This window comes from Salminus brasiliensis, chromosome 12 (genome assembly GCF_030463535.1).
Source record: "Salminus brasiliensis chromosome 12, fSalBra1.hap2, whole genome shotgun sequence".
Classification (NCBI taxonomy): Eukaryota; Metazoa; Chordata; class Actinopteri; order Characiformes; family Bryconidae; genus Salminus; species Salminus brasiliensis.
In genome coordinates this window covers 32,068,909-32,082,879 of record NC_132889.1, presented here as the reverse complement: position 1 = coordinate 32,082,879, position 13,971 = coordinate 32,068,909, and the positions used below count along the sequence as shown (strand labels likewise).

The 13,971-nt window shown below is 43.4% G+C and overlaps 3 protein-coding genes across 3 annotated transcripts; 1 reads left to right on the top strand and 2 right to left on the bottom strand.

Annotated features, from left to right (window-relative positions):
* Nucleotides 1–830: 830 nt before the first annotated feature.
* On the top strand, nucleotides 831–1,988 carry LOC140573586 (uncharacterized). Its single transcript, XM_072693025.1, has 2 exons — nucleotides 831–896; nucleotides 1,110–1,988. The coding sequence occupies exons 1-2, from the start codon at nucleotides 831–833 to the stop codon at nucleotides 1,986–1,988; spliced, it is 945 nt and encodes a 314-aa protein (XP_072549126.1).
* Nucleotides 1,989–5,817: 3,829 nt separating this feature from the next.
* On the bottom strand, nucleotides 5,818–8,636 carry LOC140573639 (heat shock 70 kDa protein-like). Its single transcript, XM_072693097.1, has 2 exons — nucleotides 8,546–8,636; nucleotides 5,818–7,940 (listed from the first exon to the last, which is right to left on the bottom strand). The coding sequence occupies exon 2, from the start codon at nucleotides 7,912–7,914 to the stop codon at nucleotides 5,983–5,985; it is 1,932 nt and encodes a 643-aa protein (XP_072549198.1). The 5' UTR covers nucleotides 7,915–7,940; nucleotides 8,546–8,636; the 3' UTR covers nucleotides 5,818–5,982.
* Nucleotides 8,637–10,671: 2,035 nt separating this feature from the next.
* Nucleotides 10,672–13,478, bottom strand: LOC140573617 (heat shock 70 kDa protein-like). Its single transcript, XM_072693059.1, has 2 exons — nucleotides 13,405–13,478; nucleotides 10,672–12,824 (listed from the first exon to the last, which is right to left on the bottom strand). Exon 2 carries the CDS (start codon nucleotides 12,796–12,798, stop codon nucleotides 10,867–10,869), a length of 1,932 nt encoding a protein of 643 aa, XP_072549160.1. The 5' UTR covers nucleotides 12,799–12,824; nucleotides 13,405–13,478; the 3' UTR covers nucleotides 10,672–10,866.
* Between the last annotated feature and the right edge of the window lie 493 nt (nucleotides 13,479–13,971).

Here is a 13,971-nt window from a genome sequence, read left to right as displayed (position 1 = left end):
AAGCCATTACAATTTGGGCCATATTAACATGGTTCAGATTGTGATGCTGGCCCATTTTTCCTGCTTTCAACAGATCATCACCTTTAAGAACTGACCATTCACTTACTGCCTAATATATATGTCCTGCTGCCTGGAAGATTGCTAATGAAATTTTGTTAAACTTGTGTATAATAACAATAAAGACTCTCTTATCTTATTTGATCTTTTCTTATCTTATTGTTTCTTATCTTATCTTATCTTATCCACCCCTCGACTGTTGTCTTTGGTACCAGATAAACAATCCATATCACCATGGTATTATGGATTAATGTTATGGCAAAAAATATATATATTTACAAAAAATAGCAGTTTTATGGCTTTGGGAAAGGCTTTATTCATCATTAGGTCAGAAGTAGGGTGTTGGGGTCAATGTTGTGGTCAAAAATCAACGACTGTATTAATTTAAGTTTTAACTTCAAACTAATGCCGTTTACTTTTAAGTGAATCTTTGCCATGGCAGTAGCACCTCTGGTGTATGGCAGTGTGATTATGACATCGTGTGATGATGTCATTTTGAGGTGAAAAAGAAGCTGCACGTGGAAGTTTGGGGTACAGTTGTTTGGTTTGAACAGCAACGAAACACACGCGCTTTTCTATCGTCTGACAGAGAGCTTACAAATCCAGCAAAAGGACGTTCAGGTGAGTAAATCACCTGTAAATAAGCTGTAGGATTCAAGAGAGCACTAATTTAAAGACCATTTGATCTTGTTACTGTTAGAAAAGATCTTGTTTAAGAAGTTTCTTGATTAGGAAGGATGTATTTTTATTTGAATTTAGGTTCTGGCTAAGAGATGAAGCCATCTGAGGAGCTTAATGGTCTCCAGCTGCCACTGCCTTGGAGGGTGGACGCTCTTCCTGTAAGTCATGATGTTTGACAGACAGTGAAAGATGGAAGCTAGCTAGTAAAATAAATTAACATCAGAGATCTGAGTTATTAGTCTATCGTTATTTTTATGTATTATTTTTCTAAAAGTGCTAAATCTGCTGTACATATATGACAACAGCCAAGTGAAAGTGAATCTATATGACCTAGTCATTGGTGATTATTCTGTACGGTTTCTTCTATGCAGGAACTCTCAGTGGGTAGGAAGAGGCTGTCCAAGAGGTTGTGGCTGAAGGAGCTAGAGGAGGAACTGAGGAGAGAGAGAGAAACGAGAGGAAGAATGCAGGAAGAGTGGATGAAGGAAAGAAACGAATGGATGAAGGAGAGAGAAACCTTGGTGCAGCTTCACCAGGCTGAAAGACGTTCCTTCCAGACCCACCTTCTGCAGGAAACTGCCAAGCTGGCGATGGAGCTTCAGAGAGAGAAGCAACAGATGGAGAAGGTGGTGGAGGAAGTAAAACTCCAGCTCCTGCAGGAGACTCAGAAAGAGTTTGAGAAAGAAAAGGAGAAGATAAGGATGGAGGTAGAGAGGTACAGACGTGACCTGCTGGAGGAAATGCTGAAAGAGTCTGAGAGAGGGAAGGAGCAGATAAGAATGGAAGCAGAGAAGGAGCGAGCTGAGCTGATGGAGGAGCTCCAGCAGCTGGAGAAGAAGAGAAAGAAGAACAGAAAGGCCATGAAAATAATGAGGCATGAGAAAGAGGAAATGGCCAGAAAGGTTCAAGAGCTTGAGAAGGAGATAAAGACACTAGAAAGACTTAAGCAGACAAGGAAGAACAGCACAGCCTGGTGGAAATCAAAGATGGAGAGAAGAAACTGGATAGGGTGGAGCGCACTGAGGACTGCAGGCTCAATGTCCAGCTCCAGAAAGAAAGCAAAGAGAGGGTGGAGAAAGTCTGGAGACTACAGATCCAGGCTGAGAGACAGATTAAGAGAGAGAGCCTGCAGAGACAGAGAGAGGCCAGGGAGGCTGATGGAGAGATGGAGGCCTTGGTGGCGAAAATGGCAGCCTTGTCACTTGGTTTGGGAGGCGGAGGACATGGCTAGTGAGGAGCAGACGCTGTAATACACTGTAAATAGTTCACTTCAATAAATTCCTTGCATTTAAATTCCTTTTCTCTCGTGTTTTTCTCTGCATTAACCATCAGTACACGTCATAAATGCAACAACATTAATAATTAAGCATCTAGTTTTACAGTTTTATTAGTGATGTTCTGGGTTAAAGACCAGGAAAACCCCTTTTGCAGCTAAAAATACAAACAAACCAGTTTTAAGTGAAGATATGGATGATTTATCAAAATCCTACTCAGAGAGTGCAGTACCACTGCTCCTCAGCCCGGTTGTAGGGGCCTTACAACCAGTGTTGATGCTTGGCATCAACCTTGGTCACCTTAGGTTCATGTGCAGCTTCTCCAGACCATCCTATGCTATTGTCAGTGCTTTTCTGTGGAGATTAAACAGACTGTGTGTTCAACAGAATACCTGTGTCATATACACTATACAGGCAAAAGTTTTGGGACATCTGCTTATTTATTTTCTTCTGAAATCAATTGTATTAAAAAGAGTGTTCCTGCTTTTGTTGGAGGTACTTTCTCTACTGTCCAGGCAAGAAGGCTTTCTACTAGATTTTGAAGCATTGCTCATAGAATTTGACTGTATTCCATGAAAAGAGCATTAGTGAGGTCAGGATGTTGGTCAGGATCACCACCCCACCTTAACCCCAACTCCCAAACTAATCTCAAAAGAATTGGATAGAGCACCATCCATCTTTCCAAGGAACACAGTTCTTCCACTGCTCCACAGCTCAAAGCTGGGGGGCTTTATACCCCTCTAGCCCATGTCTGGCAATAGGCAGGTTGGAAGAGGTGATGTCCAGGGTGAGAGGGGTCAGCTATAATCTTACCAGCACACTTCCTGACCGTACTGTTATATACGAAACTTTGGCAAAGTAGACCGATGATCCTCCATCCTGTCCTATCCTGATTATCTGCTGGTGCTTGGCTCGTTCTAGTGAAGGTGGACAAACCCAACCAAGTGGTTATAGGTGATGAGATGAATTTCTTTAACTGCATCAGGAAGAACATCTTCTGCTGTGCTCTTGTAGCTATGGAGACTGTATTCCCTTCCCACTTCCACAACAGTCGTTAATACGTTCAGCAACAGGTGGTTGCTGCTGCACCAGGACACCAGCTGCTCAATTTCCCCTCTGTAGGCAGACTCATCACTCACCACAAACTTCGGGATCTTCACAGATGGGTTATTATATATATTATAGTACTGAGCATCTGGGTGTCTGGCACGTGTTTTCCTAACCACACCTGCTGCCACCTGTAGCTCAGGACATCCATGATCCACCAGCAAATAGGATCTGGCACCGATGGCCCAGATAGTTTGAACCTCAGGAGCTCTTGCTAAGTTACAACATCATCGTCGGACCTGCTGGCTCTGTATGCAGATGGCAAGAGGTCCAGACAGGGGTCTGCAATGCACCATATGGACAAAAGTATTGGGACACCTGTTCATTTATATATTTTTCCAAAATCAAGGGTATTAAAAATAGTTTATTGGAGTAACTGTTTCTCCTGTCCAGTGGACACTTTCTACTAGATGTTGACACATTGCTGTGAGGAGTTGTTTGCATTCTGCTAGACAGACGTGAAAATTCTTGTCTTGTCCCTGTAGAGAAGTACTGCCGATAGAATAGGATTCATTGGAGACGATAAATATGAACCTATTGGCTCCATGCCTAATGCCAGACATGGGCTAGAGGGGTATAAAGCCCCCCAGCTTTGAGCTGTGGAGCAGTGGAAGAACTGTGTTCTCTGCAATGATGGTGATGGTGCTCCACCCAATACTTTTGGGATGTGTTGGGGAGTTGGGGATGAGGTCGGGTGGTGATCATCCAACATCCTGACCTCACTAGCGCTCTGGTCACTAAATGCAATGCTCCAAAATCTAGTAGAATACCTTCCCTGGACAGTAGAGACAGATGCTCCCATAAAAGCAGCAAAAACCTCTTTTTAATACCCTTGATTTCTGAAGAAACAATGAATGATGTGTCCCAATACTTTTGTCCATATAGAGTTTCTAGGCCCTGACTTCACCCTGACTATATTGTTTCCAGGCAACTGTAGAGCCAAATCAACTTACAGCTGGTGGATCATGCTTTAAAATGACTTCCTCCTCATAATCCGACACTTGATCCATCACTACACTCTCACCTTCGGTGCTTGAAGTGCTCATGAACACACAAAATAAGATGTTGCACTTTAGTGCCATAGTCTTGACAGCGTAATACGACATTTGGGACCAGCATGTCTTTGGTACTTCAGATAATTTGCATAATATAGCTATTAATAAATGTCCCTCCTGTGTGTATGCATTCTCCACAAAGAAGCCAACTAATTAGTATCAGTGCGCTCTCACTATGCTTATCTAAATCTGGGCAGGATGATATCATGTCTCTCTCTTTCAGGGCACACTGGGGATGTGCCAGTGAAACACAAATGCCAGGGCTGAGCAAAAGGACCTTGGCAGTTAGTCAGCGACCCATACCACTGCGGTTGTTAATATACAAGCGCTGGCACGCTGGCATACTGAAGCACACGCTCAAAACAGGTGGTGGGGAGATTCAGTACACGGTTAAGCATTTTTGATAGTGGTGATATAATTTTGACAGGGGAGGCCTAAAAATTACGGCAACGTAGCGTACTGTCGTGAGTACTGTCGTGTATATTTTTCACAGTTTTTGTGTTAAATGGTTTCATAACATACAAGGATAGCCTTTTTGTAAATGGACAAAAGTATTAGGACACCTGCTCATTCATTGACTTCTTCCAATATCAAGGGTATTAAAAGGATATTATGCTGCTTTTGCTGGAATACCTGTCTCTACAGTCCTGTGAAGTCTTTCTTCTAGATTTTGGAGCATTGCTGTGAGGATTTGATAGCATTTAGCAACCAGAGTGATCATCACCCCACCTCATCTTTTAAAAAGCTTTGGATGGAGTGCCATCATTCCAGAGAAGACTCAATGCTTCGCTGCTCCAGAGAAGTTCTATTCTATAAGCAATACTTCTCTACAGGGACTAGAAAAGCATGCTGTGAATGTGCATCCACATTTACATGGGTGCAGCTTTAAGCAGCCGAAAGCATTCATTAAAAGGGGTGTCCACAAACATTGGGACATATAGTGCATACATTAGTTAAAGTTACAGGACCCTTTTGGTCAGTTCTCTATACAACACTGCTTCTAGTGTAAAGGCTGGTACTTAGGCTCATACTGCGATTTGTCAATGTCTATATCTTAGTTTCATGGCAGTTACTTGGCAAGTACTTACTGAATAGTTTTTAGTGACAAAACAACAGGCATTAGTAAAACAGAAAAATAAGGCTAAGATTACTAATAAATGATTAATAATTATAATCAATGGGTTAATAAAGGAAACTTGACTACAGAGGCATCTAAGCCTCTCTATGGTGCACATGATCAATATTGTTGAACTATGTTGTGTAAAGTAATACATCATATTTGAGTAATATTGAACAGGTCTGCACTGTTCTGCAAAGTTGATAAACACTGACCCCTGCTGGCCAATGCTTTCAGTTTGTCCTTCTCACTTGTCTCATATTTTTCCATCATATCTTTATCTTCATTCCTTTATGGTTTATTCTCTGTATTCTGGATTTTTCAGGGTAAATGAAACTACTGTAGATCTACTATCTTGGAGATTCTCCCATTAGAATATCTATCATTAGTCAATGCAGATTTAAAAGAAGAGAAACACCTGCTGCTTTTGTTCATTAAATATTTATTCATCAAAAATACTTACAAACATAAACTATATTCACAAGATTTACACATTTTAAACAGTCATTAAACAGTGTGCTGAGCTTAAGTTATGTAAACGTCACATATATACACTACTAAAAGTTCCCCATGCTGTGGAATGTTCTACCTCTTATTAACATAAAAAAGGTCCATTTTATCAGGTTTTGGCACAAATACAGTTCCTGAGGCGACACAAAGAAGACTGAGCTCACAGGATGAGTTCACTTTACTAATCCACCTCTTCAATAGTTGGCCCCTGAGCACTGGACCCCGAGCTGGACCGTGCCTGAGCTCCACATCCTCCAGCAGGCATCCCTCCCTGGTACAGCTTAGCGATGATGGGGTTGCACACTTTCTCCAGCTCCTTCAGCTGATGCTCAAACTCCTCCTTATCAGCCAGCTGGTTGATCTCCAGCCAGGAAACGGCCTGGTTGCACTTCTCAATCACCTTCTTCTTGTCCTCTTCACTGATCTTGCCTTTCATGTTCTCATCTTCCACACTGTTCTTCATGTTGAAGGCGTACGACTCCAGGGAGTTCTTGGCAGCGATCTTCTCTCTCTGGAGGTCGTCCTCTGCTTTGTACTTGTCTGCTTCCTGCACCATCCTCTCGATCTCCTCCTTGCTCAGTCTGCCCTTGTCGTTGGTGATGGTGATCTTGTTCTGTTTGCCGGTGCTTTTGTCCGCCGCGGACACGTTCAGAATGCCGTTGGCGTCGATGTCAAAGGTCACCTCGATCTGAGGGACTCCGCGCGGTGCAGGCGGGATGCCCGTCAGGTCAAACTTCCCCAGCAGGTTGTTGTCTTTTGTCATGGCTCTCTCACCTTCAAACACTTGGATGAGAACACCAGGCTGGTTGTCTGCGTACGTGCTGAAGATCTGGGTCTGCTTGGTGGGGATGGTGGTGTTGCGTTTGATGAGAGCGGTCATCACTCCTCCTGCAGTCTCGATGCCCAGGGACAGTGGGGCCACATTCAGCAGCAGCAGGTCTTGGACATTTCCAGAGGTGTCCCCCATCAGGATGGCAGCCTGGACCGCGGCACCGTAAGCTACTGCCTCGTCTGGGTTGATGCTTTTGTTCAGGTCTCGGCCGTTGAAGAAATCCTGCAGAAGTTTCTGGATCTTGGGGATTCTTGTAGACCCGCCAACCAGGACAATTTCATGGACCTGGGATTTGTCCATCTTGGCATCTCTCAGGGCTTTCTCCACTGGCTCCAGGGTTCCCCTGAACAGGTCTGAGCACATCTCCTCAAATCTTGCTCTGGTGATGGAGGTGTAAAAGTCTACACCCTCATACAGGGAGTCGATCTCAATGCTGGCCTGAGAGCTGGAGGACAGGGTCCTCTTGGCTCTCTCACAGGCGGTGCGAAGCCTCCTCAGCGCCCGCTTGTTCTGGCTGATGTCCTTCTTGTGCTTCCTCTTGAATTCCTCCACAAAGTGATTGACCAGGCGGTTGTCAAAGTCCTCCCCACCCAGGTGAGTGTCTCCTGCTGTGGCTTTCACCTCAAAGATCCCGTCTTCAATGGTCAGGATGGACACATCGAAGGTGCCACCTCCCAGATCAAAGATCAGGACGTTGCGCTCTCCCTTCTTGCCCTTGTCCAGGCCGTAAGCGATCGCTGCAGCTGTGGGCTCATTGATGATTCTCAGGACGTTGAGTCCAGCAATCACTCCGGCATCTTTGGTGGCCTGCCTCTGAGAGTCGTTGAAGTAAGCAGGTACAGTAATAACAGCATTTGTCACCTTCTGGCCCAGGTAGGCTTCTGCAATTTCCTTCATCTTCACCAGAACCATGGAGGAGATCTCTTCAGGGTAAAAGGACTTCTGCTCTCCTTTGTACTCAACCTGGACCTTTGGCTTGCCTCCGTCACTGACCACCTGGAAGGGCCAGTGCTTCATGTCGGACTGAACCACGGGATCGTCAAACTTGCGGCCGATCAGCCTCTTGGCATCGAACACGGTGTTGTTGGGGTTCATGGCCACTTGGTTTTTTGCAGCATCTCCAATGAGCCTCTCTGTGTCTGTGAAGGCCACATAGCTGGGGGTGGTCCTGTTTCCCTGGTCGTTAGCAATGATCTCCACCTTTCCATGCTGGAACACTCCTACACAGGAGTAGGTCGTGCCCAGGTCAATGCCGATAGCCACTCCTTTAGCAGATGACATCTTGAGTGTATGCTGTCTGAGTATGTCTGTAAAACACAGTGATGTAGGGAACTCTTTCAGACACTTCACTAATAAACACTTTAATGAATTCTAATTATACTCCAACCCCAAAGAAAGTCCTAACAAACACATGATACAGTGTTTTACACAAAACACTAAACACACTGAGCCCATACAGAACTCTCATGTCTGCATCTATATCACAGAAGACTGGGTATACACTTTAAAGTATATGTACATATATTATTTACACATATACATATAATATATTGGACTTATGCATAATATATGACTCATACATGTCCTTATAAATAGAAAATATTAATTATTTTAAATATATACATATATTATATTTTATAATACATATTGTCATCATCTGACAAAAACCTTATATCTTAATCTATATGCCACAGATTTCAATATGTCTGAAATATGCTGGCTATAATAACAGTTCATATATGTTAATGTAGCTCATATATATGAAATATTTCTATTCTCATTGATCTGATTCCCCAAAACGATCTAAAAGCAGAAATCATATCTAATACTGATCATATCGATAAGACACTAACTACCGTTACAAGCTAAACTCTGTACATGACAGTGAAATCAGTGTGAAGTGTGTACTTACCCTGGATGAGAGGCTGAAGTAGCTGATGGGGAGGTTTTCTAAGCACAGCTTTGGCTTTCGCTCATGACTTCTCTGCTGCAGCTCTTCTGGGTCCGGCCGCTCCTTCAGTGTTTATATGCAGCGGCGGTCGCAGCCAGTCACTGCTCGGGCTGTCTCGACGCTTCTCGAACGCTCTGGAGGATTCGCCCAATCAGAGGCCTGCGTGTCGGTGAGGTCCCGCCCACCGCCAACTGACGAGCCAATGAGAGAAGGTTCTGGAGATTTCCCGCGACTCCGCTTTTGTTGTGGTTGTAAGTTTCTGGAAACTGATCACGGACCTCGTGTTTTTCTTTCACCCAAAGCTTTTATTAAAGAGTGGAAATGTGATTCTTGGCTTTTACTGGATGCAGGAAAGAGGAGCCTGAACTTTCTACTCCATTAATCTTTACATAATCCTAATCCATAATCATACAGCAACCAACACGTGATCAGAAGAACCTCGGTTTATTTCACTCTCTGAATTGTGTTAATTTGAACTTAATTCATTTAATCTTCTAATAAACACAGTTAAAACTATCATTATTTTAATAGATTCATAGTTTTAAAAATATTTTAATATATTAATATATATTAAACAGTTTAAATAGCACGTGTATCCCCCAGACTTATAAAGCCATGATCATTTAGGATGCTTTTGTTTATATTATGTATTTCTATATTAATTATTTTATCTATCTATCTATCTATCTATCTATCTATCTATCTATCTATCTATCTATCTATCTGTCTGTCTGTCTGTCTTTCTGTCTGTCTGTCTATCTATCTATCTATCTATCTATCTATCTGTCTGTCTATCTGTCTGTCTGTCTGTCTGTCTGTCTGTCTGTCTTTCTGTCTGTCTATCTGTCTGTCTGTCTATCTATCTATCTACCTACCTATCTATCTGTCTGTCTGTCTGTCTATCTATCTATCTATCTATCTATCTATCTATCTATCTATCTATCTATCTATTTATCTATCTGTCTATCTATCTGTCTGTCTGTCTGTCTGTCTGTCTATCTATCTATCTATCTATCTATCTATCTATCTATCTGCGTGTCTGTCTGTCTGTCTATCTATCTATCTATCTATCTATAATAATAAATCATTTATTGGATGGATGTGTGTGTGGTGATCAGTTGGATCAGGGGAGTTGGGAGCAGGGAAAGCACTAAAAAGTTCAGGGCTGTGTGACTTCAGGCCCAGGGTTGAGAAATACTGGCCTATGTGTTAGCATGAGAGCTAGGGTGGATTGATTCTGGCACCTTTTCAATCACATATAACAAACTTAGGTGCTTACGTTAGTTTAAGTACTGCTTTCTCAAAGGTCTCCTTACTATGTGATGACAGGGCAATGTTTTCTGGTAGGATAGAGACACTTAAGTTTTGAGATTGTGTAAATCAAGGACAGCTCATCAGATGAAGGGCTTAATGGTGTAGGGCACAGATTTTAAACTATACAAACCGTATGTGTTCAGTGGTGAGTGCACCTTAAAACACCTGTATTCACCAATTAGAAGTGGGGTCTGCTTACTTTGGGATATGTAGTCTATTGTAGATTATACATGTTACATGTAGATTATTAATACATTATCAATAATTATTAGCAGTTGATTCATTAAAGGAAACTTGACTACAAAGATATCTAAGCCTCTCTACGGTGCACATGATCAATATTGTTGAACTATGTTGTATAAAGTAATACATCATATCTGAGTAGTATTGGACAGGTACTCTATAGCTTGAGACACTGTTATACATCATTACTGTTCCCTTTAATACACCTCCTTTTCAGATCCCTCAGTTCTGCAGTTGATAAACACTGACCCCTGCTGGCCAATGCTTTCAGTTTGTCCTTCTCACTTGTCTCATATTTTTCCATCATATCTTTATCTTCATTCCTTTATGGTTTATTCTCTGTATTCTGGATTTTTCAGGGTAAATGAAACTACTGTAGATCTACTATCTTGGAGATTCTCCCATTAGAATATCTATCATTAGTTCATGCAGATTTAAAAGAAGAGAAACACCTGCTGCTTTTGTTCATTAAATATTTATTCATCATAAACACTTACAAACATAAACTATATTCACAAGATTTACACATTTTAAACAGTCATTAAACAGTGTGCTGAGCTTAAGTTATGTAAATGTCTCATATATACACTACTAAAAGTTCCCCATGCTGTGGAATGTTCTAACTCTTATTAACATAAAAAAGGTCAATTTTATCAGGTTTTGGCACAAATACAGTTCCTGAGGCGACACAAAGAAGACTGAGCTCACAGGATGAGTTCACTTTACTAATCCACCTCTTCAATAGTTGGCCCCTGAGCACTGGACCCCGAGCTGGACCGTGCCTGAGCTCCACATCCTCCAGCAGGCATCCCTCCCTGGTACAGCTTAGTGATGATGGGGTTGCACACTTTCTCCAGCTCCTTCAGCTGATGCTCAAACTCCTCCTTATCAGCCAGCTGGTTGTTCTCCAGCCAGGAAACGGCCTGGTTGCACTTCTCAATCACCTTCTTCTTGTCCTCTTCACTGATCTTGCCTTTCATGTTCTCATCTTCCACACTGTTCTTCATGTTGAAGGCGTACGACTCCAGGGAGTTCTTGGCAGCGATCTTCTCTCTCTGGAGGTCGTCCTCTGCTTTGTACTTGTCTGCTTCCTGCACCATCCTCTCGATCTCCTCCTTGCTCAGTCTGCCCTTGTCGTTGGTGATGGTGATCTTGTTCTGTTTGCCGGTGCTTTTGTCCGCCGCGGACACGTTCAGAATGCCGTTGGCGTCGATGTCAAAGGTCACCTCGATCTGAGGGACTCCGCGCGGTGCAGGCGGGATGCCCGTCAGGTCAAACTTCCCCAGCAGGTTGTTGTCTTTTGTCATGGCTCTCTCACCTTCAAACACTTGGATGAGAACACCAGGCTGGTTGTCTGCGTACGTGCTGAAGATCTGGGTCTGCTTGGTGGGGATGGTGGTGTTGCGTTTGATGAGAGCAGTCATCACTCCTCCTGCAGTCTCGATGCCCAGGGACAGTGGGGCCACATCCAGCAGCAGCAGGTCTTGGACATTTCCAGAGGTGTCCCCCATCAGGATGGCAGCCTGGACCGCGGCACCGTAAGCTACTGCCTCGTCTGGGTTGATGCTTTTGTTCAGGTCTCGGCCGTTGAAGAAATCCTGCAGAAGTTTCTGGATCTTGGGGATTCTTGTAGACCCGCCAACCAGGACAATTTCATGGACCTGGGATTTGTCCATCTTGGCATCTCTCAGGGCTTTCTCCACTGGCTCCAGGGTTCCCCTGAACAGGTCTGAGCACATCTCCTCAAATCTTGCTCTGGTGATGGAGGTGTAAAAGTCTACACCCTCATACAGGGAGTCGATCTCAATGCTGGCCTGAGAGCTGGAGGACAGGGTTCTCTTGGCTCTCTCACAGGCGGTGCGAAGCCTCCTCAGAGCCCGCTTGTTCTGGCTGATGTCCTTCTTGTGCTTCCTCTTGAATTCCTCCACAAAGTGATTGACCATGCAGTTGTCAAAGTCCTCCCCACCCAGGTGAGTGTCTCCTGCTGTGGCTTTCACCTCAAAGATCCCGTCTTCAATGGTCAGGATGGACACATCGAAGGTCCCACCTCCCAGATCAAAGATCAGGACGTTGCGCTCTTCCTTCTTGCCCTTGTCCAGGCCGTAAGCGATCGCTGCAGCTGTGGGCTCATTGATGATTCTCAGGACGTTGAGTCCAGCAATCACTCCGGCATCTTTGGTGGCCTGCCTCTGAGAGTCGTTGAAGTAAGCAGGTACAGTAATAACAGCATTTGTCACCTTCTGGCCCAGGTAGGCTTCTGCAATTTCCTTCATCTTCACCAGAACCATGGAGGAGATCTCTTCAGGGTAAAAGGACTTCTGTTCTCCTTTGTACTCAACCTGGACCTTTGGCTTGCCTCCGTCACTGACCACCTGGAAGGGCCAGTGCTTCATGTCGGACTGAACCACGGGATCGTCAAACTTGCGGCCGATCAGCCTCTTGGCATCGAACACGGTGTTGTTGGGGTTCATGGCCACTTGGTTTTTTGCAGCATCTCCAATGAGCCTCTCTGTGTCTGTGAAGGCCACATAGCTGGGGGTGGTCCTGTTTCCCTGGTCGTTAGCAATGATCTCCACCTTTCCATGCTGGAACACTCCTACACAGGAGTAGGTCGTGCCCAGGTCAATGCCGATAGCCACTCCTTTAGCAGATGACATCTTGAGTGTATGCTGTCTGAGTATGTCTGTAAAACACAGTGATGTAGGGAACTCTTTCAGACACTTCACTAATAAACACTTTAATGAATTCTAATTATACTCCAACCCCAGAGAAAGTCCTAACAAACACAGGATACAGTGTTTTACACAAAACACTAAACACACACTGAGCCCATACCGAACTCTCATTTCTGCATCTATATCACAGAAGACTGGGTATACACTTTAAAGTATATGTACATATATTATTTACACATATACATATAATATATGACTCATACATGTGCTTATAAATAGAAAATATTAATTATTTTAAATATATACATATATTATATTTTATAATACATATTGTCATCATCTGACAAAAAACCTTATATCTTAATCTATATGCCACAGATGTCTGAAATATGCTGGCTATAATAACAGTTCATATATGTTAATGTAGCTCATATATATGAAATATTTCTATTCTCATTGATCTGATTCCCCAAAACGATCTAAAAGCAGAAATCATATCTAATACTGATCATATCGATAAGACACTAACTACCGTTACAAGCTAAACTCTGTACATGACAGTGAAATCAGTGTGAAGTGTGTACTTACCCTGGATGAGAGGCTGGAGTAGCTGATGGGGAGGTTTTCTAAGCACAGCTTTGGCTTTCGCTCATGACTTCTCTGCTGCAGCTCTTCTGGGTCCGGCCGCTCCTTCAGTGTTTATATGCAGCGGCGGTCGCAGCCAGTCACTGCTCGGGCTGTCTCGACGCTTCTCGAACGCTCTGGAGGATTCGCCCAATCAGAGGCCTGCGTGTCGATGAAGTCCCGCCCACCGCCAACTGACGAGCCAATGAGAGAAGGTTCTGGAGATTTCCCGCGACTCCGCTTTTGTTGTGGTTGTAAGTTTCTGGAAACTGATCACAGACCTCGTGTTTTTCTTTCACCCAAAGCTTTTATTAAAGAGTGGAAATGTGATTCTTGGCTTTTACTGGATGCAGGAAAGAGGAGCCTGAACTTTCTACTCCATTAATCTTTACATAATCCTAATCCATAATCATACAGCAACCAACACGTGATCAGAAGAACCTCGGTTTATTTCACTCTCTGAATTGTGTTAATTTGTACTTAATTCATTTAATCTTCTAATAAACACAGTTAAAACTATCATTATTTTAA